Here is a 27549-nt window from a genome sequence, read left to right as displayed (position 1 = left end):
ATGGGGTACCAACAACACCTAAACCCATCCGATTACTGGATAACGTCTTCACCTGCTTCCAGCTTAACCCCAGTTGAGCCGTCTCGTGATCCACAGTTCTATTCCAGGTTTCCCTTGGCCTGCGTGGCGGTCTTCCTTTCGCTGTGAGTGGGTTCCACTCCATTGCCTACTTCGCTATATTACCGTCTTCTTAGCGCAAATTGTGACCAATCCACTTTCATTTCTGTCTTCTGATTCAAATGTAGCGGATCCATATCTGCTTTTTCGAGCAATTCCTTGTTTGGCATTATTTTTAACCGGAAAATTCGGAATATAATCTTTAGACAGCGGTTGGTAAAAACTGGTAATCGGCTGGTTACACTGTACAGCAGTACCGAAAGCACATCCAACTTGAAGAGCCTAAACTTTAAACTGGAATTCGGATTGTGGCTTCGCCATACAGGATACAACATCCCGAATGCCCCTCTGGCTTTTTCGATGCGGGAGCGTATGTCTACATCCGTGCCACCGCCCGGGGCAACTTTGCTGCCGAGGTAAGTAAATGCATCCACTGTTTCGATAGGGTTACCTGCAATCTCCACGCACCCTCCCATCTTATTTGCCACACTCATCACGTTCGTATTGTCAAAATTGATTTTAAGGCAGGCAGACACAGATTCGATATGAAGTGCGAAACCCATTTCCTTAAGTTCGGTTAGGTTATGTGCCAGGGGGCATACATAAATATGTCGTCAGCATAATCGATGTGTTGTAGCGTGCTAGTCATCAGCCATTTAAGACCGTAGTTGTAAAGAGGGCTTAGGCTGTTTCGACGATGTCTCCTATTACTAAAAGGAATAACACGGGCGATAGAATACATGCCTGGTGAACTCCGCTTCGAACTTCGTTTGTCTCCCTTGTGCAGCACACGGCATCTAATGCCATCAAAAGTTGTTTTAATTATTGATTGGAGCTGGTAGTGTTACACTATAATAGGTGCTGATGGTACAGTATATTTTCCGAAGCGGTGAAAACCTAGAGATCTTGACTGAAATTTTAACGAATTAATCCTATATTTAGTCCGGAACTTGCAACCTCAAGCTCGATACTTTTTGATGATTGTTTCATTCCCTATGAGTGTTCTGTCTACGGAATAAAGTTGAGCTCAATAGAGGCTTGTGAAATGCACTTGAATCAGTTTTCCTCCCAGAAAAATCAGATGTTCTAGAATTGAGTAATATGGGTCTTCCCTAAAAATTACAATAGATCTTTAATCTAAATGCCACATATTTAGCCTAATAAAATTTACGAGTATTTCATGTAAACGCACACTGTTCAAATTTTTTAATTTTGCTTATATTTGTTACCGGACTTTTTAGTCTACCCAATAGAATTGTTGGCATTTTTCGGCTACAACAAAATCATTATAAATCTCTTGAAAAGAATTCCTTTGCCAAAGTTTTGCTGCTGTGCTTTTACCCCGATCCTTTGTTTGGTTGCAAGATGGCAAAGATTGCGACTTGCTGATAAACATCGAAGGCGGCTGCATCGAAAATAGCAAAAAGATACCAGTAAAATATGTAAAAGTGAAAAACAAATAAATAAGAGACTCCTAAAGATTTGCATAACTTCGGTGATGGGAAACCCTTCAGCTTCTTATGCCTGGTATACTTGGCTTCGCGATTTGGCGTAAGAAATTATACCCCGCTGAAATACATTATTGTCACAATCAATGGCGAAAATGTTTTAGTTTTATTTATTACAAAACATTAAATTGCTTTTCAATCAATTTACTTTTTAATCAATTCACTTTTTTCAATCACTCTACGTAATGTTTTGCAAAACAATTTATGTAGAACGACTGAACTTTTGTAAAAGTCCTCAAGTAATAAGTTTGAGTCGATACAGATCGGGCATATGTGAACACTACTATACTACGAACGAATACGATGGTTGCCTTTTATATTTACAATGTTGAAAATGGCTTTATTGGTTTAGTCAATACAATTCTGCATTCGCTTGCAGAAATTTTCAAAACAAGCTATTTAAAGGATTCAACAGCTGATTCAGGCGTTGAAAAACCTTGATCTCGCATTTTATTTTTGATGTTCGGGAACAAAAAAAATATTAGGCAAAAAATCAGAGCCTAAGATGGATCACCCATTAATTTGATCTTTTGAGTGCTCAAAAACTCTCTTGAGAGAGTGTGTGAGATACGGGGTTTGATTGAAAAGTAAAGAGCCTTATTTTTTTAAGCAATTTTATTAAACCTTTTGGCTTATACAACTATATTCTTCAAAATAGGACCCTTGAGCGTCAATACACCGCTGGTAGCGATCCTTCCACTGCAGGAAACATTTTTTAAGCTCATCCGCCGGAATCGCGTTCAATTCGGCTGTCACAGTTTTTTGGATCGCCTCGATGGAGTCGAAACGCCTCCCCTTCAGTTTTCTTTTCAGGCGCGGGAACAAGAAGAAGTCCGGAGGGGAGAAGTTCGGTTCACATCTTCGTCTGTTTGCGTCATCGAAGGCCTTCCAGATCGCTGTTCGTCTTCGACGTCCTCCCGGCCTTCCTTGAACGACATGTGCCACCATTTTACCTGGGCACTGGACAGAGATTGGTCCCCGTAAGACTCCTTGAGTAGCCCAATGGTTTCGGTACTCGTTTTGTTTAGCTTTACGCAAAATTTGATCGAGTAACGTTGCTCCAACGATCGCTGCATTTTCGCCACTGCAAAATCCTAACACACTTTTAAAACAGCTTTCACGCGTGGTGCGATGTTGACTGCACCGCTGTTGCCAGCGAACTGGGACCGGTTTCTGGTGGAAGGGGAAGGTCCAACGATCATTTTCCCCCACCAGCCGATTCGGTTGATCGCTTGACAGACGCTCCGCGTCTTTACATTACTTTTCAATCCAACCCTGTACATGAGAGTTCGCATTGTGTTGAAAAAGGATGATTCGTCTTCGGCGTCCGTCCTACTATATGGTGCAGAAGCTTGGACGATGACATCATTCGATGAGGCGCACCTTGAAGTATTCGAGAGAAAGATTCTGCGGAAAATGTTTAGACCTTTGTGCATTGGTGACAGCAAATAACGCAGACGATGAAATAATGAGATGTAAGAGCTTCACGACGACATAGATATACTATAGTGCAGGAAATAAAAATCCAGCTGATTAGGTCATGTCGTCCGACAGTATTCGGGGCGGTACCAGCGGAAGAAGAGAAACGCCTCCTTTGCGCTGGAAAGGTCAGATGGTGAAGGACTTGGCCTCACTTATTATGTCCAATTGACTTTTGAAGAAGAAACGACTGACGCGCTATTTTAAATTCGGTCAAAATCGTTAACAGTTCCGTCGATTGGGGTACCGCGATCTTCACATTCTCTGTGACATGCACATTAACAAGTTTCCGAAGTGTTCCCTCCATAATTTAAGTACGCTCTGGATGTCAGTCACCAGATCGCCGACTTTGTTCTTACAGGAAAACGAACCGGTCTTGAAACCTTCTGAAAGCCTGTAGCGCTCCCATATGGCTCCCGTTGCGTCCGTTCGCAACGTGGCTCTGCAGGCAGCATCCTTTCTTTCTGCGGCAGCATGACATTCCTCGTCGTACCAACCGTCGTACCTCGTCGGGCTCACGCAAATTGTATTTCTTCTTCGGCGGAGGTACGTCCGTTACCAGATGTTTCGTTGTGCAGGCTGAATTTTCCGACTGTGGGACCAAAAACTCCTTCCTTGCCCACCCTAGCGTTAAAGTCGTCAAGCACGATTTGTACGTCGTTTCGGGGGCAGCGCTCATAGGAACTTTCCAGGTAGTCAAAGAAGGAATCTTGGGTCGCATCGGCCTTCTCTTCCATCGGGGCGTGGGCGCAAATGAGCGAGATGTTGAAAAATCTCTGGAGTGAACGACAGTATTTGGCGACGAAGTCTCTCTCTCCCACAACAAATCCAACACCCAATTTGCGGTCCTTTGCATGGCAGCTGTAGTAGTTGTCGCAAAGTCCCATATTTTTCTTGTCTTGCCCCGGCCATCATCTCACGAGTACATCAACCAGCCGGACAGAGGCATCTTCCCCATTAAGGGACCGAACATTTCAGGCGCATGCCCTCAAATCATAGTCCCTAGTTCGTTTGCAGAGGTGGTCATCAGTATAGGAAGTTCTCATCCTTGGCTTTGTTCGTGTTTTGATTGGGGGGATTTTTACCTGGCGGGCCCAAAACGCAGCGCACAAGCAAAAAACGTTACTTATATTTTAATCCATCGGTTTTATTTATCGCCTGCGTCTAAGGGATTTCCGAAGTTTATCCCGATCATGTCAAAAGTGGTTATATGTAGCTAAATATGACGCGTGTAAGCACATAAAGCGCATAAAGGGTATATTAAAACTATGAAAGCTTCCAGTTATAAATAACGGACTTTCCAAAAATATTTATCGAAAATAATCGAAAGTTATTAAATGGTATAAATAATGAAAATTTCTGATATTTGTACATGTCAGCAATATTTATCGAAAATAATCGAAAGTTATTAAATGGTATAAATAATGAAAATTTCTGATATTTGTACATGTCAGCAATATGGGAAAGTTCAAAACTCTTGGCCCATCGCTATTTAAAAATATTAAAATTATTTTTTACCTGAATACATTTGTCTTCATCACTAATAACGACAGCGGCCAATGACCGTAAAAATCAAACCCACCGACCAACGACCAAAGCAGTGGCCCAACAATTCTTTGCTAAGCGTTGAAAGATGAGTAGGACAATGGATTGAGATTAAATGCCGACGACAAGCAGATGAAGCGATAGTCAGCGGCTAAGCAAAGTCAACCACCACAGGTGCTGCGCTGCTGTTCTAGATGCTGCAACGCAACGGCCACTGTGGCGATGAGATCGAGACAATGCAACCATCGATCGAGTGTTGCTCCAGCTACCGCAACTCAACCACCAAAAATTCCCAAGAATTCAACGTGATACCCCATTCCCCACCTCTACTGGTGATCGCATATGTATATGAAGGGTGTTGCAGCAGCAATGTGCTGGAGTGGTGGTATGCCATGTTGCATAGCTGTAGTTGACCATTGTGGAGGAGACAATTCTTTGGAAATTTCACCATTAGCCTTAAAGCTCTTTCACACTACCCTCGTCTGCCCCCCTTCCACCAGGCTTAGCTTAAACTCAGTCGCATCCAATGAGCTAGTCGAGCGACCAATGGACCGAATGCACGTACAACAAACTCGCTTGGACCATTTTATTTTGCTAAATTATTATGTTAACATGAAAATAATTGAAACAAGAATTCACTTATGCAAGGCAATTTATTTATTTCGCTGTAGTTGCTACTGGTGCTGCTACTGCCGCTGGCGTTACTGTGGCTGTTGTTTCCTGAACTGCCAATGGATAGAGTACTCAATGTTGCTCCAACAGCAACAGTTGGTATTCAGTGCCGCCACCTCTGCTCATCTGTTGCAATTCAATTGATGGCCGAACAAATGTGTTCTGAAGTGGAGCAGATTGGCCATTTAGGGCAAAAAGACACAGATGCGATGCTTGCGATACCGCCGCAGCCAACCATTGTTATCGACAAAGTCATACTGTTCGAAAGGCGTTCAAAGACCTTCAAAGTCGGCAACTTAATGCACACGGCCATGGTGGCTAAGATTTCCTGTCTTCGGCCAGCTTTTGCTTGATGATATGCGTTAGTACTATACGAGTACGCTTTGTGTTTTTATTGCTCGCACAATGGCTTATTGCAGACGCTTCACTATTTCAGGGCAATTTATTTTTCGTCCCTGTTAATGGCACATCATGTTATTTTGCTCGACGATTTGTTTTGCTGCTTGTAATTTTTGTTGCTAACACACATCGAGACACTTTGTCCGCTCGCTCGACAGGACGCATGTTGCAACTGCTGCTAAGTACCTAGAAAGTTGCACCTTCTGACTGCATTGCTCGACCTTCAAGTGACACGCATGCATATTTTTATATAAATAAATATGTGTGTACATCTTTGCGTGCAATATTGTTTTTGGCTTACAGTAAATAACAAATTAGTGAAGAAGCAGAACAGGGTTAAAAAATTGTCTTTAGTGAAGTGGAGTGGATTTGAATTGATTATTCCAATTTTGTGTCAAACTGAGACGAGTCACAGGCAGGATCCCTGGAACCACTCGCTAGTGATATAAAAAGTATTGTAGAAATTAATAAAACAGCGGAAAAAAAGTAAGACTTGTCATGAATTAGCAATGAAGGCAAATATACAGGGTTATAAGATATCCGACCATTTTTGTTCTTCCGTTTCTGATTTTATCCTTCGAGATCAAAATTAGAAATTTACTTAATACTTCGCCCAACAAGGACAGAGAGGCTTGGGGTGCCCGACAGTCTTCTCGTCATAATCGGATCCTGTTTCTCCCACTGGGGCATAGAGACTCAGTAAAACACCTTCATTTGATTCAATTTTTTGCAAGAAGCTTGATTTCGTTCCAAGTTTTTCCTGGCGTTTCAATTTCCTTCTGGACAGTTGTCCTCCAAGATATTTTTGAACGGCCAACCTTGCGAGCCCCTTGTGGGTTCTAATCCAGTGCTTGACGGCAGTTTTCGTTTACGTCCTTGCGAAGCGTATGCCCAATCCACCTTCACTTTCACAGTTTTATCATGTTAGCTACCGCCAGGATTTTGCACATCTCGTATAGATTGTCGTTACTTACGATGCTGGGCCACCATATCTTTCATATCCTGCGTAAACATCTGTTCACATAGCTTTGAATTTTATTATCCATCCAATTATTTGCGAACCAGGTTTCCGATCCAATCAAGAGTACTTATAGTACATTTGTCTTAAATATCCGTGATTTTGCATGTACGCTGAGGATGCTCGAAGACCAGGTAGCTCGGAGCTGTGCATACGCCTTATTTATTCTGGCGATAACGTCTAGTTTCGCACTATCTTTAACGGCAATGATACTACCCAAGTAGGTAAAGGTGTCAAAGTTCTGCATGGCTTTCATTTTCTTGTGATTTATTTTAAGCCCTGCATGAGGTTGAGGACAGTTCGTCAATTTTATTCAGCATGTCGGTGTGTTTGGCGGAGAGAAGGCATGCAAGGTGAAGTCCAAAATAAACAAGACTGAAGTAAAGTAGAAACGACTGGAACTTATTTATTCAAAATAGTTCCCCCTGGCCTCGATACCAAGCTTTCTAGCGCGTTCTAAAAGCTTTTCGAAAGAGTGTTTCAGGTCATTGACCGGAATGTCTTTCACGATGTCGGTACAAGCCTGTTGGATGGCCTCTATGAACGCAAAACGTTTTCCTTTCATGGCCAAATGCAATTTTCTGAATAGGTAGAAATCATAGAGAGCCATATCAGGCAAATGCGGTGGGTGGTTGATGGTTAAAATGCGATTTATAGTCGAAAAATCAGTCACAAGAGTGGATCGATGCGATGATGCATTATCATGCAATAAGCACCAGCTTCCTTCTTCGCGGTATTCAGCAACAAACGCTTCCAAACGCCAAGATAGCCCCGTTGGCATGAACTCCTTGCGGACAATTCCCTTGGAATCGTAAAAACAAATGAACATCGACTTGATTTTTGACTTCTCCAAACGCGATTTTTTGAGTGGTGGCTCGTCTGGGGTCTTCTATTCGGCACTTTGACGTTCATGTTGGAAATACTACGTTTCATCACCAGTTACAATGATGTGAAGGAAGTTCTCGTCTTTTCTCACCTCTTTAATGAGGTCTTTCGAATGTTGAATTCTGGCAATTTTTGGTTTTCAGTCAACTTGTGCGGAATGAAATGTGTACGCACTTTTCATAAGCCCAAATGATCAGTTTAAATGCGATAAATCGATGTTTTGGAGATATTCAACTCCGATTCCATGAATTTCAACGATGATTTTGGTTCATTTTTGATAAATTTACGAACAATTTCAATGGAGTTTTCGGTGATTACTGATTTTGGGCGGCCCGTTTCTTTATTGTCATTTATGTCCTCACAACCATCTCTGAAACGTGTACACCACTCATGAACTCTGGCACGAGATAGACAATCATCGCCATAAACTTTTTTCATCAATTCAAATGTGTCGGTAAACGTTTTACCGATTTTAAAACAAAAGCTCTTTGTTCGAAACTGTCGCAATAACTTCGCTTCCACTGAACCGAATGTCACCAAGCTTTCACTAGAAGTCAGCTAGGGATGTAACTTCCAACGCACTGGCTCATTAAAAAGTTGGCGCCATCAAAAAAAATTTAAATGACGCCAGTCTTGGTTATTTTGGACTTCATCTTGTAGATATATTTCGAATCTTCCATCGTTTTTATAAAGTGTGGTTAAGTTTCAAGGGCCGGTGTTGAGTTTGAATAAAATACAATTTTTTTAGGAAATTATTGTCATTTCTCTTTATTATGATAATATTGGTATGGCTCAATTACGTATGGAACAAAATATACCGCGGCCTTGCCGGCATACCTCCATCCGATGGTCCAAATTTTCGATGATGCTGAGGCATAATTGAGGTTTTATGCCGTTAATGTGCCGAATTATCTCATTCTTTAGCTCTTGAATTGCCCTTTTTTCAAATAACCCCAAAGAAAGAAGTCCAACGGTGTCGTTGACGTTTAGGTGTGGTTCACATTCAACATCGGCCCTTGAAATTTAACCATCTTTTATATAACTCTTCTTTAAATCACCAAAACTTCAATGATCCCAAGTGCATTTGTGAATGATAATTTTACTAAAATGTGCACGTATGTAAAAAGTTCGGTCCGAACAAAATTTAGCACTTCCTTGCTTGTTATACATAAGAATACATACAATTTATGTTATTACTTTTTTTCTAGTTTTTTATTTACAATATTTTATTTCAATTTTTACAATTAATTTTCGTATTTCTAGACCGCATTGCATTGGGCAGCTAAACATGGGAACCAGGATGTCGTCAAACTAATAGCTGGCACGTACAAAGCAGACGTGAATGCTAGAACGGTTTGTATTCTCGGACTCGAAAATAGATATGATTTATCGAAAGTTTTGAAATATACATATGTATAATTTTTTCTTTGTTTCTTTCTTTCAAATTGCTGCTTGCCGAATCAACGTGAACAGAATGGCGTAAGTAAATGAAACACCACAGAAATAAGTATGTGGCCACAAGCAATAACCGCCTAAAGCGAAAATCGCACTTTCGAAAAAAGCACTATTTCTGTTTCTTAAGCAGAAGCGCATATTAAGCCAATATCTTATTATTGATAACTTTAAAAGATCTGAAAACACGTTTTTTGGATAATCTTCAGTTCATGAGCACCGCGCTCATATGTTGGACCAATTCTGCGATTTCCATAGTTTTATCGTGTTCAACGTCCATATTACCAGAAGGTAATCATTAGACGACCGCCGTAGCCGAATGGATTTGTACATGACTACCATTCGGGAGAACGTAGGTTTAAACCTTCGTGCATGAAGCAGCAAAATGATAGAACAAGTTTTTTCTAGGCAGCGATGGCAAACCTTGCAGTATATTTCTGCCATGAAAAAACTCCTCATAAAAAACCATTTGCCGTTCGGAGTCGGCTTTAAACTGTAGATCCCTCCTAAGAGAAGTGTACGTTCCAATTATTATTCATTTTTTTTAATCGTTGGAACCACCGCTTCTGTGTTACATTTGATACTATTTTGAGACCTTTGGGGTTTGAAGCTTGAGTTACTAATTTTTTTTTACTGTATAAAAAGTATTACGACAGAAAATTATGCATTATGCTAACAGCTGCGGCTTACTACAGGGTTGTTAATATTCGACGGACCCATCTGGCAACCCTGTATCTTTTGACAGAGTCGTCAGATCGCTTAATGACATACCGCGTTGAAAGCTTCAGTCCAAGCAGATTTTTACCTTGGAACAGTACACGCCACGCGAGCGCTCCCAAATTGTTGAAATTTACATTCAACAAAAGAAGTCAATTGTGAAAACTCAACGTGCGTTGAATAATGTGAAAAGTGCGCCTTCTAAGAACACCATTAAACGTTTATACGAAAGGTTTTCGACTGCTGATGCTCTTTCTAATCCAAAGAGACCAAATCAAAACCGACCAAGGCGATCGGATGAGAATATTTCTCTTGTACGGGCCAGTGTTGAGACGTCGCCAAGGACATCCCAAAATCGCCGTTCTCGGCCGTTGGGCATTGCTCGGACCACTCTACAATGAATTATCCTCATTGATTTGCATTTATTCCCGTATAAGATTCAATTGACGCAAAGATTGTTGCCTGCGGACAAGCCTCGTCGATTGGAATCTGTCAAAAGATACAGGGTGTCAGATGGGTCCGTCGAATATGGGCAGCCCTGTATATGGGTTCATTTACGCTTGAACAGCATTCCGAATAATTAAAAACTTACTTACAAAAAGTTGAATCACCTTCCGAAGCTACAAAAAATTACGTTCTAAAGTCATTAGTATTTCACGCACACCTTTGCTGCATAGATGAAAAGATGTGAAACTCTCTTTTTCGTGAGATTTCAAATGTTTATTTTTTATAACTTTAGCCAGTGATGCACACCGGAAGTAACACTAAGAAAAAACTTGAGCTTTTACAATGGCAGCGAGTATAAAGAACATAAAAAGCCAAAAATTAAAATTTTTATGAAATTATCAAACTTAAAGGAACCTTTACAACACCTTCTGTGCGTCTGTTCGGCGTTATTAAAAACGCGTTTAAAGTGCCTGGGAGCCCCATTGTTTGAGGATCTGGAGGACGTCCCAAAAGCGGATCTCCCAGCTCTGCTTAGATTCGCCAAAATCGCTGGCATCCTACATGATGTCTACTTTAAGGGTTCATAGAGGTCGGTCTTCATCTGGTATCGCTAGGGACCAAAAGGTCTATGCGTGGCTTATTGCCAACCAGGCTAGCCTAACTTAACGTATCAAACATAAACTACGAAAATAATGAGGACCAAACACAAAATTATAAAGAAATATAAAAAATATTGCAAGGTAGAAAGTGGGTGACAAAAAGAAAACTTTTAAGGGGGGAAACCGGTTTAGAAGGCCGAAGTTTTTATGTTTTTCGTGAATTTTTTTAACAAGGAAGGAATAATTAGAAATTGTTTAAACTTAGGGGGTAATTTATTCATATTTTTAAGTACACTTTTAAATTTTTTCAAGCTATTTCCGCTGAAAATAGTGGTGTTAGAGCGAGTTGTTCATGGACGATCGCCATTCGAGTACCTGGCTGGTGGGCATTCCTGAAGTTGTAATTTTTCTCTGCAATTAACGACAATTTTTTTTTTGCACTCACAACATGTTTCCTAAGAATATGAATCTAATTTTGAAAAAATATTATTGAAAATTGCATGTTTTTGAGGCGCTTGAACACAATGTCATTTTTTCATACCACATTTTTTCATCTATTTTGCTTAAAAAAAATATTTTTAATAATAATATAATCCAAGAATAAGGTTCATATAAATTAAAATTGAATAGATAACACTCTACAAAAATTTCATAACGATTGGTCGATAACTTTTTGAGCTAGAGTGCCCACCAGTTGAAAAAAGTCCTTTCGAGAAAAACGCCGTTCTAACTACCGCGCGCTACGGTGCCGAACCGACGGACGGTCACTTAAGTGCTCATAGAATAGGGAATAATGCGAATTTCCTTTTAAAATTTTTACCACATATTCTTGAGTAGTTATACTAACAATTTGTGCAATAAAAAAAATTCTATTTTTTGCTTAGTCTAAACTGGTAGTCTGGTAAGGGGTATATGCAGTTAGAAGGCTGAAAAAAATCGAGTTTTGTAGAATTTTTTCTGAGAAAACTTTTAAATTTCTTGAACTAAAAATGTGTACACATATTATGTTATCTTTTAACTGTATTTTAAGACTTAGTATTATTAAAAATATTTATTTGGAAAGGAGCTACAGCTGATCTCCGGGAGCTCCTCTCAAAAAAGACGTTTTGCGGTGATCACTAAATCTCTGAACTGGATCCTCTGAAACAAAAAAACCGAACAGATTTCGTTAAAGTAATGTTAAATCTAGTAATCAAACGAAGCAATAAGTTAAGTAAATTTTTTTGAGAAAATGGCGGTTTCTGAAAAACAAAATCGATTTTTTACCAAAATTTCGGCCCTAAATTGTTTATACAAAAATATTTATCGTTGAGAAAAAATCTTCGATTAATTAATCACAAATTAAGGGAACACAATTACATTATCTCCTTCCACTAACTTGGGTAGTTGAAAACTCATTGTCCCCCGACGCATCCTCAAATTCACTTATTCTTTTAACAATTCTTTTAATAATAAATATTTATATAAATACTGATAAAATTATAAGTTTGAAACCTCAACCTTGCACTAACTTTAATATTCACCTTCTTCATTTTTATTCTTCCCACCTATCTGAATATAAATTTCTGCAAAATTTGTGTATCGCGGCATTAACATAAAATCCGAACTGTTTCCGTCAGTTATTTTCAGCGCCTTATTTCTGGTAGCCCGCCATTTCCGCTGTTTATCAGCTCAGAAATTTTCTAGTACTGCCAAGTACACAAACGAGTTCCTGAACGCGGCGTCTCATTAAATGAGAGAGTTGCGCATCTAATCATCTATTGGCCTCTTATATTCGCCATTTACCCGATCACATAGAGATAGCTCGATTAACTTGACGCAAAATTTGCATGCGAAAGCAACAACAAAGTTATCGAGTAAGATTCGCCGCTAGCGAGTATGGCTATAGCTCATTAGGCCGCACTGCCTTACCAGCGCATGTAATTTAATGCAGCTCACTTCCCGCCTTGCCGACATATGTATGTTTATTTGCCATTTGCAAGTCTTTTCGAAAAAAGAGGCCTTATGTTTTCTGTGCTGAAAAATTAAGTTCATCGCATCGGCTACTGTAAGGCCAGCCAAGGTAGTTATTTTAATGAAAAAGTGTTCCAAAAGTAGCCGTAAGGAATGTACATACTTTCAAATAAAGAACTTGCGTTGAAAAACCAATCATTAGTGTCTTACTTATAGCTATCCAAAGTTTCAAACGTAGATGACCCATTTTCTTGTATACAAGAAAATACTTTCGGCTTAGACTAGGCGATTATTGTTTGTAATCACAAAATTATTTTACAAATTATAAGAGTACTAAATATGTACATTGTAAGATAAGTTTATAATTTATTATAAATGTATATGTTTGCATATCATTCTCTACTTAAATATTAAAATCGACAAAATGTTCATTCCTACTGTAATCAGTTTACATACACGTATATATCAATGCATACATCCATAGCTACATGCATGCATATTGTGTATTTTGTTTGTGTGTAAGTATTTTACACTGCAATATATTATGAATTCATGCAAAATGAAGTCACATTTTATTATTTCACAGCAAGTACGCTTCGATGTCTTCGATTTTAAAACATGCCAAAAAAAAACAGAGTACAATTTTCAATTGAAATGTTGCGCCTGTCAGTCACTTTCCTTTGCATTTTATCGACAAATGTGACATATGCTGTGCGAATCTCTACATTCTACCTATAAATGGGCAGGATGTCGTCACAACCCTTTTTGCTACTCACACCTCCCAGGAGGCATTTCAAAAACAAAAAATCTTCACACTTTCGATATGCCAGTCTATATTTGCGTATTTGTCTGTGTGTGCTGCAGTGAATATTTGCCTTCTGCCACTTGTAAAATTTCGTATTCGCTGTGAAATTGAATATAACGAAAATCATGTAACAGATTTCAAATTGCTACAACAAATGAAATGAAATGTTACACAACAGCAGCCGAGACAATGTCAATTTCGGTGAAATTTTAAAATGCTACATACTTGATTGACAATTTCTTTCCGAAGATAAGTCACACACACGCACACATATACAAGTATATATATATATTCACATATACATATTTACATATCTGCATGTATGTATGGATGTGCGCATATTTTGTTATACCACATACAGTGTAAGTTGCAAATTCGTAGCGCTTCTCAAAAATTTATTCCGGCTGCCTGTTGGACGTGTTACACTTTAAATTTGTCAGCTTTTTAATTTGATTTGTTGTTGGTTGTTTTGTCATTTGTAGTTTCAAGCCTTTTGCTTGATGGTAGGTTCTTGTGGTTTTTAATTGTTCTTAATGTTTCTTCTTTATAGGGCTACACTCCCTTACATGTATCCATGCAATTTGGACGCAATGATGTTTTTGAGCTGCTCGTCAATGTTTACAGTAAGTTTTTGAAAATTTATTAATTACAAATTCCATAATTACACAAGTGAATATAGTACAGCAAATTTATATAGTGGTCACACAATTTATTCGTACACTCACACGTGTATAAACAAATACACTAGATACTTAGCACGATTTATACAAAAAAACCCAACATTTTAATATGTACGAGGTGTGTTCAAAAGGTATCGCGAAAAAGTATCACTCATGCCGACAAGTTCGGCCATTTTGAATGTTCAGTTAATTGTTGACAGCTGCTTTGCTTGCACGTGTTTCGGCCCGTCTTCGATTTTTACCTATTCAAAAAGATAGATCAAAGAACCTCTATCAAATTTTGTGTGAAAAACGAAATTAAGTGCGCGAATGCATTCCGAATGTTGACTGTATTATACGGAGAAGCTACTTTGGACCAGAGCAACGTTTAGCGGTGGTACTAAATGTTCTCAGAAGGCCGAGGAGATGTGAACGACGAAAAGCGTACCGGACGCCCGAACACTTCACAACAGACGAAAAAATTGATGAAGTGAAGAAAATGGTACTGGCCAATCATCGAATCAAAGTTAAAGAAGTTGCTGAGGACCTAGACATATCGATTGACACGTGCCATTCGATTTTTTTCAATGATTTGGGCATGAGACGGGTCGCCGCAAAATTCGTACCAATACTGCTCTATTTCGACCAAAAGTTGCCGCACGAACCAAGACCGAAAAAAGCGCGCCAAGTTCGGTCGAATGTAAAAGTTTTGCTTACCGTTTTCCACGATTGCAGGGGCGTTGTGCATCATGAGTTCTTGCCACAGGGTAAAACGGTCAGTAAGGAATATTACCTGCAAGTTATGCCCGAATTTGTAGAAGAACAAAAATTGGCTATTGCATCACGATAACGCCCCTGCTCACACATCGTTGCTTGTGCGCAACTTTTTGGCCAAAAACAACACACTAATGATGCCACAGCCACCGTATTCCCCATATCTGGCCCCGGTGACTTTTTCTTGTTCCCGAAACTGAAGAGGCTCATAGAAAGATGACGCTACGTTACGATTGACGAGATAAAGACAGCGTCGAAAGAGAAGCTGAACAAGATAAAAAAATGATTTTTTGAAGTGCTTCGAAGATAGGAAAAAACGTTGGCATAAGTACATAATATCTCATGGGGATTACTTTGAAGGGGATAAAATAGATATTAATGAATAAATGAATAGTTTTTGAAAAAAACACAAAATTCGTGATAATTTTTGAACACATCTAGTATATTCGTAAAAAATAACATTTTTATTCAATATTTAAGGAACAAAAACTTCCAAATTCATCTCTGGAATTAGAGAACTTAAGGTAATAGCGAAATAAGGAACAATTTTGTGCAAACATATTATTCGTACATAGAATATTTTATAAAAAAAATAATAGAAACAACGAGTATTCAGTACTTTGTTGGTCCACCTTTAGCTTTAATAACTGCTTCCAAACGTCGATGCATACTTTTTACCAATACCTTGGTTTCATTAGCTGCAATTTTCTCCCACTCAACACTTACCATAGAGCTGTCTTTTGTGACGCCTTTGATGTTGTTTTATGCTTTCTGATTCTTCTCTCTCAGGCCTCCCAGACATGCTCAATGGGGCTCAGATCCGGTGATTGAGGTGGAGTTTTAAACAACTTACAGTGATAAATAAGCCATTCGTGCACGAGATAAGACTAGTGTTTTGGGTCATTGTCTTGTTGAAATAAGAACCCTTTAGAATCCTGTCCAAGTTTAACAGCACTATCATGCAAATTATTCTTTAAAATTTTTTCAATTCAGATGTTTGCCCATTTTAACATCAATACATGAATTTTTCTTACTCCAGATGCAGCCCAAAACCACTGCATTTCCTCCTACATGCTTAACGGTAGGAATGCAATTTTATCCATCCAGTTCTGTATTTTCTTTTCACCAAACTTTTGAAGGGTCATCTGATCCGAATGCATTAAATTTCGACTCATGGTCAAAAAGTTCTCAGAACAACTCCCAGGTCACGTTCTAAGTCAACAGATTCGAGTTATATATTTTTTTTTTTTGTTATGCTGCCACATCTGTGATTAACATTCCTACCAAAGTTGTATCGTCGTTGTTTGACATTTGTAAAAGTTACGTCTTGAGTAAATCTACCTCTGCACGTGTTTTCGATTTTTTACAGTTTTGAAGAGAGTTTTGAATTTGCAACAACGAGCTTATATTAAATTTCAGGACGTTGTAGTTAATGGTTTGAGTTTCGCCGTGTTGCTGCAAAGATGGTCCCAATGGACCCGAATTTCATGATATCACAAAAGACACGATTTCCAAGGCTCAATCCGGCTCAACATTCGTCGAACGCATCACTACGGAAGACAAGACGTGGGTTTATGAGTATGACACGCAATCCTGACATCAGAGTGAGTGAAGAGCTCCGAATGAACTAAGAAAACACATCGTTTTACGGTATTGTGCACCACGAATTTTTTTAATGAGACGTTTTCGTGAAGTAAAGAAAGAAGGGATTTTGCACCGCTAATTTTTTAATGAGACGTTTGCGTGAAGTAAAGAAAGAAGGGATTTTCGGAAAACAACTCGTGGGTGTTGCACCCTGATAACGCATCGTCGCACAGTGCCATCATTATCCCCGAATTTTTTACCAAGAACTAAACAATTACCATCCAACAAGCATCGACTACACCTTATATGGTTCCCTGCGTTTTTTTTCGCTTTGATCGAGTCAAAAAACCACTACGGGGAATGCGTTTTAACAGCGGAAAGGAAGTAAAAAGAAAAATCAAAGACGCCTCTGATGGATATACCACAAATGGAGTTCCATAAATGTTTCGAGGGCTAGATAAAACGCTGGCATAAGTGCGTTACAGTTGTTCGGGAGTACTTTGAAGACGATAACTAACATAATTTTTGAGGAATAAACTTGTATTTTGAATTTTCTGAATATATTCCGGAAGCAATTTGATCCCGGTGATGTACCCACTGCGAGGCCAGTCGAAGCAGCCACATGAATGAAATGCTTGCTCTTTCGAATAAAGCAAAAATATACCGAAAGAAATAGAAAATGTTCGACTATATGGACCACCCTGCATATTGCATATTCACTTTTGAGCGAAAACGTATTCAGTTTCGGACGATTAACTGCCGCCAGATACAATTTGGACTTTAAAGTTAAATAAACGATAACTTAGCCTTATCGCCCGCCAATCTATTTTATCTACATACCAGACTGTAATTTCTATTTAACTATTATTTTTCCTACTAAATTTGTCTATCTGCGGTGATATCTATAATTATTTCCAATCGAACCAATCGATTGTTTTTCGGCGGCATTTCTTTTTTATTACCCACATACTGTATACCTCCTGCCATGTACATACTTACATACATACATACGAGTGCATATACCCGTACATTATTATTATTTTTTTAATTTATTTGCTCAATTGAATTGTGTGATAACTAAAAACGTAGTTCATTGTTGTTGTACTATATAAATGAGAATCCTTTTAATTGCTCAATTATGGCTTCAATATTTACATAGTAGTTGACTGTGATTTTGGGTGATTATTCAACGATATCAGTTCAAGATATGGTGCACCGTTGGGGCACATGAGTATTAAAATATAATTTTGGGAGCAAGTTGATATTGACACAGAAGCGTCAATGGTTGGTAGTTTTTGTTATTGTAGTAGTTTTCGGTTTTTGGTTGTTTAACGAATTTATTGTGTTTACGTTCTATGGCGGCATATTCAAACGATTATCATCGACCAAGGAAGTTGAAAAGATAAGCGTAAAATCAACAGAGCCCGCTCATACAAAGCGTTCCCAATCGAGTGCCATACATACTACATACGTACATAGATATCGGTTCTTATTAGTTTTATTATTTTTTCTTATCCCAAATATTCCGATTTCATTTTAGTTAACGAATTACCTTTCATTTTTGCACCCCATAGAAGCCAATCGTGATCTAGTGGACTGGAGTGGCAATAAGCCATTGGACTACAGCAAACAAAGCACCAGCGTTTCGCCATCAACCTTCAGCAGTGAGTACTACAGTGATTTCTATGCGCATGAAATTGAGCCTTACAATAACAACTGGGCGCGCTCGCTATTGAAGGGTGCCAGCGGTGGCACTGTACGCAGCAAAAAATACGCTTCGAAAGCCTACTCGACAATGACACCCAGCAGTAAGACCAGCGTTTCGCGGGCGCAATCAGTTATGACAGCGACAGCGCCTACTTCACGGCAGCGTCCCAAAACGGCAATGGCAATGTCCTTATTCTCACCCGAGCAAGATCTTTCAAAGCGATCTGAGGCAATGTCGCCACCCGCAACACCACTAAATGTGCAACTAAATAAAAGCAATGATAGCCTAACGCCTGGTACACCAGCTCGTCGAGCTAGCGATGATGGCGTCTCGATTTCTAGCGCTGGTAGTGCGAAAAGTGAGGAAAATGGTGTTGACATTGCAATGAGCAAATTTGCAGAGCAAAGTGCCAAAGATACGCCAAAGAAAAGTACTCAACGTCGTAAAGAGAGTTTCTTGCGTAAAACGCTGCGTGCCGCCGTCGCTGGCAACCGAAATACCAACGAGCATGTGACTAATCCATCACTTGTGGAATAATAATATTGCATCATATGCTTAATATAAAGTATATATTATAAATAATATTGGCAATACCTTACTTCTTTTTACTGCTATTTAACATGTTTTAACTAATTTTCAATTTTTATTTTATTTAGTTTTTCGATTTAATTTTTACTTTTATTTCGTTTGTTACATACATGCACATCTATACAAATATATATATATATAAGTAAATATACCAAAAAATAACAATTTTATTCAATATAATCACAAAACATTTTTAGCTAACCCGAATTAATTTTCTGGACTTTTCAGTTTCATACATATACAGCTTTATTTGCCTAGATATTTATTCATTATAATTTTTTATTATACTAAATCTGAAACTGTTACTAAAAAAAAGCATTTAGAAAATAGTAGCAATATACCCCGCTTTTGTAGTGAACTATTTATGTAACTTTGCTGTTTCACTTTTTTATTTTGCAATTCTTTACCGCTATATACATGGACTGAAAAGTCACGGGCCTAACAAAGAAAATACTTTCTTTTTTTTTTTGTTCAAAATTAGTTTTATGCATCAACGTAATTTCCACCAAGAACAACGCAAATTCCAGCGCCGCTCTAATATTTCAATACCACTTTCGTAGAACGATTTATCTTTTGCATCAGTTAGGCATCAGTTTCAGTGATACACGGTGAATACGGTGGATGTGAGAGCAATTCGAAGTTTTGCAATTGTTTCGATTGACTCGTGACACGGTGCGTTGTTTGTCTTGATGAAACAAATTTTTTTTTTGCCATATGCGGACGTTTCTTTGCACATTCTTTGCCTTGAAATACTCCAAAAACGCTATAAAATATTCACTGTTGATGGTATGTCCCTTCTCAAGATAATCGATGAATATAACACCAAACACCAAAACGTCCCGGATTTATATCCGGCCAAGGACTGTCACTTCAGCAGCATTCCCCATACATGTATATGTTTATGCTGCTACAACAACAACAACAACAACACTTCTTCTTCCTAATTGGCGCGATAACCGCTTATGCGATTTTGGCCGAGTTTAACAAAACGCGCCAGTTGGACACACCAAGTGAAGCCAAGTCCTTATTTACCTGACCTTTCCAACGTAGAGGAGGCCTTCCTCTTCCTCTGCTACCACCAGCTGGTACCGCATCAAATATTTTCAGAGCCGGAGCGTTTGTATCCATTCGGACGACATGAATGACCCAGCCAACGTAGCCGCTGGATCTTTATTCGCTGTGCTATCGTTCCATCGCCTGCGATATTCGCCGCTGCCAACGTGGTCCAAAAATCTTGCGCAGAATCTTTCTCTCAAACACTCCAAGCGTCGCCTCATCGGATGTTGACATCGTCACGCTTCTGCGCCATAAGTTAGGACGGGTATGATGAGAGTCTTGTAGAGCGTTAGTTTTGTTCGTCGAGAGAGTACCTTATTACTAAATTGCCTACTTAGTCCAAAGTAGCACTTGTTGGCAAGAGAGATTCTACGTTGGATTTCAAGGCTGACATTGTTATCGGTGTTAATGCTGGTTCCTAAGTATACGAAGTCTTTTACAACCTCGAAATCATAACTGTCAACAGTGACGTGGGTGCCCATACGCGAGTGTCGATTGTTTGTTTGATGACAGGAGGTACTTCGTTTTGTTTTCGTTCACAACAACACCACACACATCCCAAAATAGCGAGGCCACCGAGTGGAAAGGTTACACCTGATTTTTCTGCTTTCGGGCGCTTTGGACAAGGTTCACCAGTTACTGTCGACTCAGATGACGTTCATTTTGATTCCGGAGTAAAGTGATGGATTCATATTTCATCCATTGTCACATATCGATGCAAAAACTCCGGTTTATTACTTTTAAACATAGCCAAACACAGTTCAGAATCATCAACACTTTCTTGTTTTTGGTCAACAGTGCGCAAATGCGGCACCCACTTGGAACAGAGCTTTCGCATAGTCAAATGCTCATGTAATATAAAGCCAAGATTTTCTTTCGATATCTTTACGATGTCAGCTAACTCACGAAACTTAACTTTTCAATCATTGAAAACGATTTTTTGGATGATTTCTGGTTTTACCGCCTCATTTGCACGTCCACTGCGTTGTGCATCATCGGTGTCTCTACGATCACTTTGGTAATCAACAAACCATCGTTTTATTGTTGTTTCTGATGGAGCGCAGTCCCCATAATACTTTTCAACGCATTGCTTCGCTTGAGCGGTATTTTTTCCCATCCAGAATCCGTGTAAAATTAAAACACGAAATTCTGTTTGATCCATTGTTTCGAAATTAACAAAAGTAGCATCACTCTTAGCAAAAAAACTAATGAATAGAATATCGTGAAATTTTAACAGCTGTCTTTTTAAGGTTTTTTTTACGGATATTAGGGTGGAAAATGCCGAATACATCATCAAAGCTGCTGTCGTGGCAATGGTACGTCTGGAGACTAAAAAATTCCACCTCGTTTAGAACCGTCGCCCTCTGGAACCGCTTTCGCATTCCTTCAGAGTGGTGTTCCACCTTCCTCTTTTTAACCCTTTGGGGACGAGTGTCGGCATATAGCCGGCTAAGCCGTTTTACCGTTACGGACGCGTGTCGGCATAAGATATGCATAGGTATAGTAAAAGAGTCACGCTTTCATTCAAATACATTAGGGGCCATTAGCGATGAAGTCTTATCTTCCTTCAAATATAAACTTACGATGTGAGACGACGGTAGAGTCAGAATGAATTTCAGTTCTTCGATTCAGTCTCTCAGGATCACTGCCAGAGGAACCAGGAGGCTTTTTATGTATTGTATTTTATATTTTATCCTACGCACGATGTCTAAGCGATCTAGAGATGATACGTTAGATAGTGACAGTTCTGACGAATATTACTTTGAATCTGATAAGACGGAAGATGACGACATTGCTTCGTCAATTTGAACGATGCCACACAATGCCGGAATATAAAACGTCTACATAAATACAACCAAACTTCTTTTTGTTGTTTTTTTATCAATTTGTTTGTTTATAATTATTTTTTGATTTTATGAAAAAATTTTCTTGCGTTAAATGAAGCCTTAGTTTTTATAACGTTCAAAGTATTTATTTCCTTTACTACGCACTCCAATACCTCTCGTCCTCAGCGACGCTCGCCCGTCAAGCGGCTCCGTGCCCAAAAGGTTAAGGTTAGCGAATGCAATAAAACTAGTGCCAACTTTGTATTAGGCCAGGGACCTCTTTTTCAACCCATCTTTTATGCATTTATTAATTTTTATTCAACTTTCTGCTCCAAGCTACGTTTCTAAATCAGGTCCGAAGATTTTGTGTATATTTTAAGCAATATAGGATCAAAAGCAAAAATTACAAAATAAATGGACACTTTGTATTGTGCATTTGTAAGCTTTTGCAAAGTTTATTATTTTACTGTATTTTTTTATTAATTTTTGTTTGTTTTTGAACATTTGTATTCTACAACTTTCGCCAAATACCTATTCAAATTGCTTGTCCTTAAAAGCACAAATTACATAAGATACGCACACACACATACCTAAATATACTCGTATGTATGTAATTACAAATCTAATCTGTTTATTTTTCATTCTTCATGCGCGCATTAAAAGTGGACAAATCTGAGGTCAACATCATTTACGCGCAAATCGCATGGTGTCTGTATAACGCCGCAAGTAATAACCTAATTTTCATTTTAATTTCAATTTACATGCATAAATATATATGTACACTTATGCCCAAATAAAAACAAAGCATCACTTGATCGACAAACCCACACTTCCAATAACATAAGTTTGTATGCGCATCTGATATGCAACTCATTTGTGCTAAACAAAAAACAAAAAAAAATAATAATAATAATGGTGTTCATCTATTCACAAGCCTGAGAATCATATTCACCCACTTAAGTTCTACAAAAGTTAAGAAATACTTAAAAGAACAATTTTCAATTAAATAAATTTTATCATTGTTATATTTCTGTATGCACATGGCCTACGTCGCTGCACTCCTATTTAGAAATTCAAGCGATGCGTCAACAAGTAATCGAGGGTGGTGGATCGATGGCTGGTGGCACCTTTAACTCATGGAGGCAAGTTGAACGCAGTGCACCCAAGTATAGTCGGCGTAAACGAGCTCAGGATTTATTTGAGCAAACGAGTGATGCCAGCGCCGACTAACAGTGTTCATTTATTATAATATGATAAATATACATAATTTTTACATATAATTTTTTTTATATTCTATTTTGTGATGCGTTTTTTTGTCTGTTTTTGGAGTTTTACCCACATTGCGTGTTACATATTTGTGTCAATTTTTTTTTTTTTTAATAAATTATGTTTTGCACAGAGTTAAAGTTTTTCAAAGACTAAAAATATATATTTTTTTATTTGACTTTATTGAGCTTCATTGTTTTATATGTATGTACGAGTATATGTTTCTACCTATTCAATTTTATTCAGTTCTAGTAGCGCGTTGCTTTAATTTCTGCTGTAGCTATTGTAAACTTTCTGGCACCCTCCAAGCCATTTGGGCAAAGTTATATTTTATTTCTACTCTAACGGTAAGTACTTGTTTGTTTCATTACCGTATTTTAGTTTAATTTCTTGCACGCTTTTTCACTTGAAAAATTTGCTTTCTACTGTCTCACTCACTGGAACACCCCTCGATAAGTATGTAGAATTTTTACACACGCACTCGTTCGCATGCACACATTTACATATATGTAGAAATATACTCAGTTTGGAATATTAATTTTATCCAGTTTGTTTTAATAATTTTAAGTCAATTAATCGTTGAATTTTTTCAAATACTTTCAGAAATCAAGGCAAAGAAAAAAGCAGCAGGTAAATATAAATTTGTTCTTAAAATTATTGTAATATCTTCTACAACCCTGAATAATATAAAAAGTATATAAAAAGCCACATAGATAATTTCTTAGCAGTTGGTCCGGCACTCGAAGTGTAACCAATTAAAAAGGCCATAAATTTGGTGTGGAAAATTACTTTTATTCAATTCAAAGTAAAAAATGTGTGAAAATAATATAAAATTAAGAATCGATTAACTTTTGCCCGATATGACTTCCTTTTGCCTTGACTATGGCCTTGATATGGTCCAGAAGCTGTTCGCAAGCAGCCCGAATGTGACTTGTAGGTATTTGGACCACTCGTGGACAAAGGCTTTTTTCAGCACCTCGAGACTGGTGAATCTTTTAGTTCGAACCTTGCTCTCCAAAATGGCCCAAAGAGAATAATCCATCGGATTCGCGTCTGGTCAATTTGAGAGCCATTGTGTGCGTTATGAAGTTCGGAACGTTGTTTTTTTAGCCACTCTTGGTTCACTCGAGCTTTGTGAGACGGTGCCGAGTCCTGTTGAAACGTCCATGGTCTGCCATCGAAATGCTTGTCTGCCCAAGGCTTCAAAGCAACCTCCAGAATACTTTCTCGATAATACGCCTTGACGCCAGGCTCGATGAAAACGATTAAAAAGAGCCCATTTGCGGTCCAAACCATTACCCGTGGTGGGTGCTGCCTCCTGGTGGTCAATCTATGGCTCAAATTATGGTGTAAACGGGCGGTCAAGTAAACTCTGTCGTTTTGGGAGTTTACGAATTGCTCAATTTGCACACAATGTTTGGAAATTGATCGCTTTCGGCCAAGTGAAGCAATTCCTTCGCTCTCTCAAGTCTGACTCGTTGCTGCTTTGGTGTGAGTTCAGGATCTTGTAAGGCTTGACTTTGATCGGCACTTCGTCGGGGACTTCGCTCAAGTCCCTTCTCCATTTCTTGACAACTTTCACGTGACATTGCAATCTTTTGATGACCACCTTCATGACGTTTCGCGATGCTACCCTGCTATCATTGTAACGAGTAATGGTGCAATAAACAAAAACTTTATTTACTTTAAGCGGGTCGAGCTCACGAAAAATCGCCTATTACGAACAAACTAACTATTACGTTTGAAACCCATTACTGGTTTTCTTTTTTCGCTCTTACTCTCGGCAAAATGCTTCCGGGCGCTTGTACACAATACTCTGGGCTGTCATTTAGCCAACTAACAGACAGCTGATGCCATTGCATCAACTGCGCGAGCGGTCTGAAATTGGTTACACTTCGAGTGTGCCGGAGTGCTGTAATAGACTTCGCCTTTTTCGCACAGTGCACTCGATAGGACCTTGTAAATGATATTTGGATGACTAATTCCGTGTCTGTAGTGGGCGGTGGAAGGGTGATCCTTTCTTTTGGGTTGGTCAAAGCACTCTTAAACTTCAATCGACAAACAGTTCATTAATCTGATTATATTGTGGATAGGAGTAGCTGAAATATGCACCTCACCTGCCTCCTCGCTGCCATATTTGAATAGCTCAGCCGGCAGACCGTCGGCTTCCGCGGCTTTATTGTTCTTTCGCCACGCTATTAATATTCCCACCTCGTCATAGTCGGGTAACGGAACGAGAGTCCCGTCGTCAAGGATTGGGTTACCGGCGTTAATGTTGTTGTATCAGCAATACTAAACCCTGTCAGTGCAATGTAAATCACCGATCGTCTTCGTCTAGCTCACCTAATGGTAGGCCCAGGAAACTTGCTATTTCGACAGGTTGGGTCCAGAGGGAGAGGATGAGTGGGTTTGATAGGGTATGTGAAAAAGTCGTTAGTATCGTGCGGGGTGCCTTCACATGCTGGACATATGTTTGGTATGTCGGGGTGAATTCTGGATAGGTAGGAGTTTAACCTGCTACAATATCCAGAACATAATTGTGCCAAGGTTCCGCGGGTCTCTTGGGCTATCTGGAGCGCTTCATCTGCTGTGGGTGGTTTGACTCCGATTACTGTCTAAAAACTGTCCAGTGCAGTAATTGGCGATTAGTTTACCTCATCCTAACAAGCCTGGAAGGCGGCTCTGGTTCAAGTGTCTACGTAGGTGAGACCTGCGGTAGCTCACTAGCAGAAACTGTATGCTGTGCAGTTTGTTGTGCTCCTTTACTGAAGACGTCAAACATGATTTTTATGTGGTGGAGAAGGCAACACTCGTAAGTACGTTCCAGACGCTCACAGACGTCGTCTTTGGTCACATTTTCCTTCTCTTCACTCGCAGCATGAATCTCTCTTTGATGCGGATTATTGTGAAACACTCGCCCACCGGAGTAAACGTCCCTAGGTCCAAGTCGTTTTGTTTTGCCCCGTCCATCGCACATCTTAAATAGCGTTGATGTTAGCCTTTCTTCTCTTACGAGGACATCAACCATAGTTCTTAAAACTTTTGCCATAGTCTTCATCAAAAGGCCATGGCCTCATCCGAGGCTTTGTTTTTTTTTTTCATTGGAAATAATTTTATGTAAAGAGTCCCAAGTCTAGGGCTAAAGGCCACTCCGTGGGATTTAAATTTGTATATAAATTTATATGGGGAGCCGCTTGCTTAAATAGAGACTTTATTGAACCCTTAAACTCTTTTAGCCGTAAGATACCGCATCTTGCACATAGGTGGTTCACGTCGTTGGACACAAGCACATCCCAAGAGTCGGGTTGAAGCACAGTAGCAGAACTGTAAATGCATAGCCAGAAGCAGTTGCACCCCCTAAGCACTTCTAGTCAAAGAAAACACCGTCTAAATTTTCTTTTTATCAGAGATTATCCTCTTAAAGTCCACTTTAAGCATTAGATATAATGAAAAACCTATTTTTGATTCTTAAAATAAGTTCCATCTCATAAATTTATATATACGTTTTCATTCTTTCTCTTCTTAACAGCCGAAAAAGATTCCGGGTTCCTTCGGATTGGTTCTTTGAATGTCCGAGTGAAGAAGACAACAGAAGCGTTCAGCAACTTCTTGGGAGTGGGCAATGCTCATACGCTCTCTCACACAGGAGCAGCAAGTCGTCTTCACCAGCGATCTCACCGACACCATCCACAAGGTCATCATCATCATCAACTCGGTGGTACGACACGGAATCCGATGACGAAGACCAAACCATTAGGGTTTGAAACTCTTGGCGGCAAAAGTAGTAATAAAAGTAGTAACAAAAAGCTAAATGTATCCTCACGTGCAAGTGTTCCTGTCAACATGAATAGTCTAACAAGTAATTTTGAAAACTTGCACAAAACTTGGGGCTCTGCTGATAATATACAACACCACGAAGACAACCAAGGCGACAAGGCAATTATGCCACCTCCGAAGAATATGGATGCGCTTGTGAAGAAAAGGCTAAAATCTATAACGACTCCAACAATCCGCTCATCGGTCACTTCGTCCGTGGTAACGGATTCTCCACGTGATTCCATTTCATCATCGAATTCCAGTTCGAATTTAGTTTTTGGCTACAGCAGTATGCCTACGACGCCGAGTCAAAAACGAGCACCTATTGGGCGAACCCCATCTGATATGCTAATGGACTCAGACTCGGATTCCGCCTGTGGCTTCGATGCGAATTGGGCAATGAGTGGTCGGTCTTCGGTTAGCAGTGGCAATTTGCAAGTTCCGCAATGTTGATATATTTGTATATTAAAATGCTTATGTACATTTGAAGGATAGGTAGGAAGGCTCAATCAAAAAATGGGAATACACCCACTTTTATTTTTATTTTAGGTGCTTTATGTGTATTATGATCTAATTATAAATACTACTTAAATGTATTACTATGTAAAGCCATGAAAATATAAAAATTTCTTTAAAATAAAATAAAAAAAATTTTCAAAAAATCCGCATAAATGCA

General features: G+C 39.1%; 1 protein-coding gene across 1 annotated transcript; it reads left to right on the top strand.

Moving 5' to 3' along the window:
- Positions 1-27503, top strand: LOC128861126 (uncharacterized). The gene is made up of 10 exons (XM_054099039.1): positions 1-143; positions 443-533; positions 5321-5635; positions 8887-8976; positions 9097-9102; positions 14147-14219; positions 18188-18849; positions 23350-23404; positions 23661-23687; positions 26587-27503. The coding sequence occupies exons 1-10, from the start codon at positions 1-3 to the stop codon at positions 27324-27326; spliced, it is 2202 nt and encodes a 733-aa protein (XP_053955014.1). The 3' UTR covers positions 27327-27503.
- The last annotated feature ends 46 nt before the right edge of the window (positions 27504-27549 follow it).

This window comes from Anastrepha ludens, chromosome 4, assembly GCF_028408465.1.
Source record: "Anastrepha ludens isolate Willacy chromosome 4, idAnaLude1.1, whole genome shotgun sequence".
Taxonomy (NCBI): Eukaryota; Metazoa; Arthropoda; class Insecta; order Diptera; family Tephritidae; genus Anastrepha; species Anastrepha ludens.
Note: the sequence above shows the minus strand (reverse complement) of the source record. Positions and strands in the feature narration are given on the sequence as shown.

Coding starts and splice junctions, on each gene's coding strand:
- LOC128861126 (XM_054099039.1), top strand. CDS start 1: ATGGGGTACCAACAACACCTAAACCCATCCGATTACTGGATAACGTCT. Junction 534..5,320: donor GGGGCAACTTTGCTGCCGAG/GTAAGTAAATGC, acceptor ATTTCGCTGTAG/TTGCTACTGGTGCTGCTACT. Junction 14,220..18,187: donor GCTGCTCGTCAATGTTTACA/GTAAGTTTTTGA, acceptor TGCACCCCATAG/AAGCCAATCGTGATCTAGTG.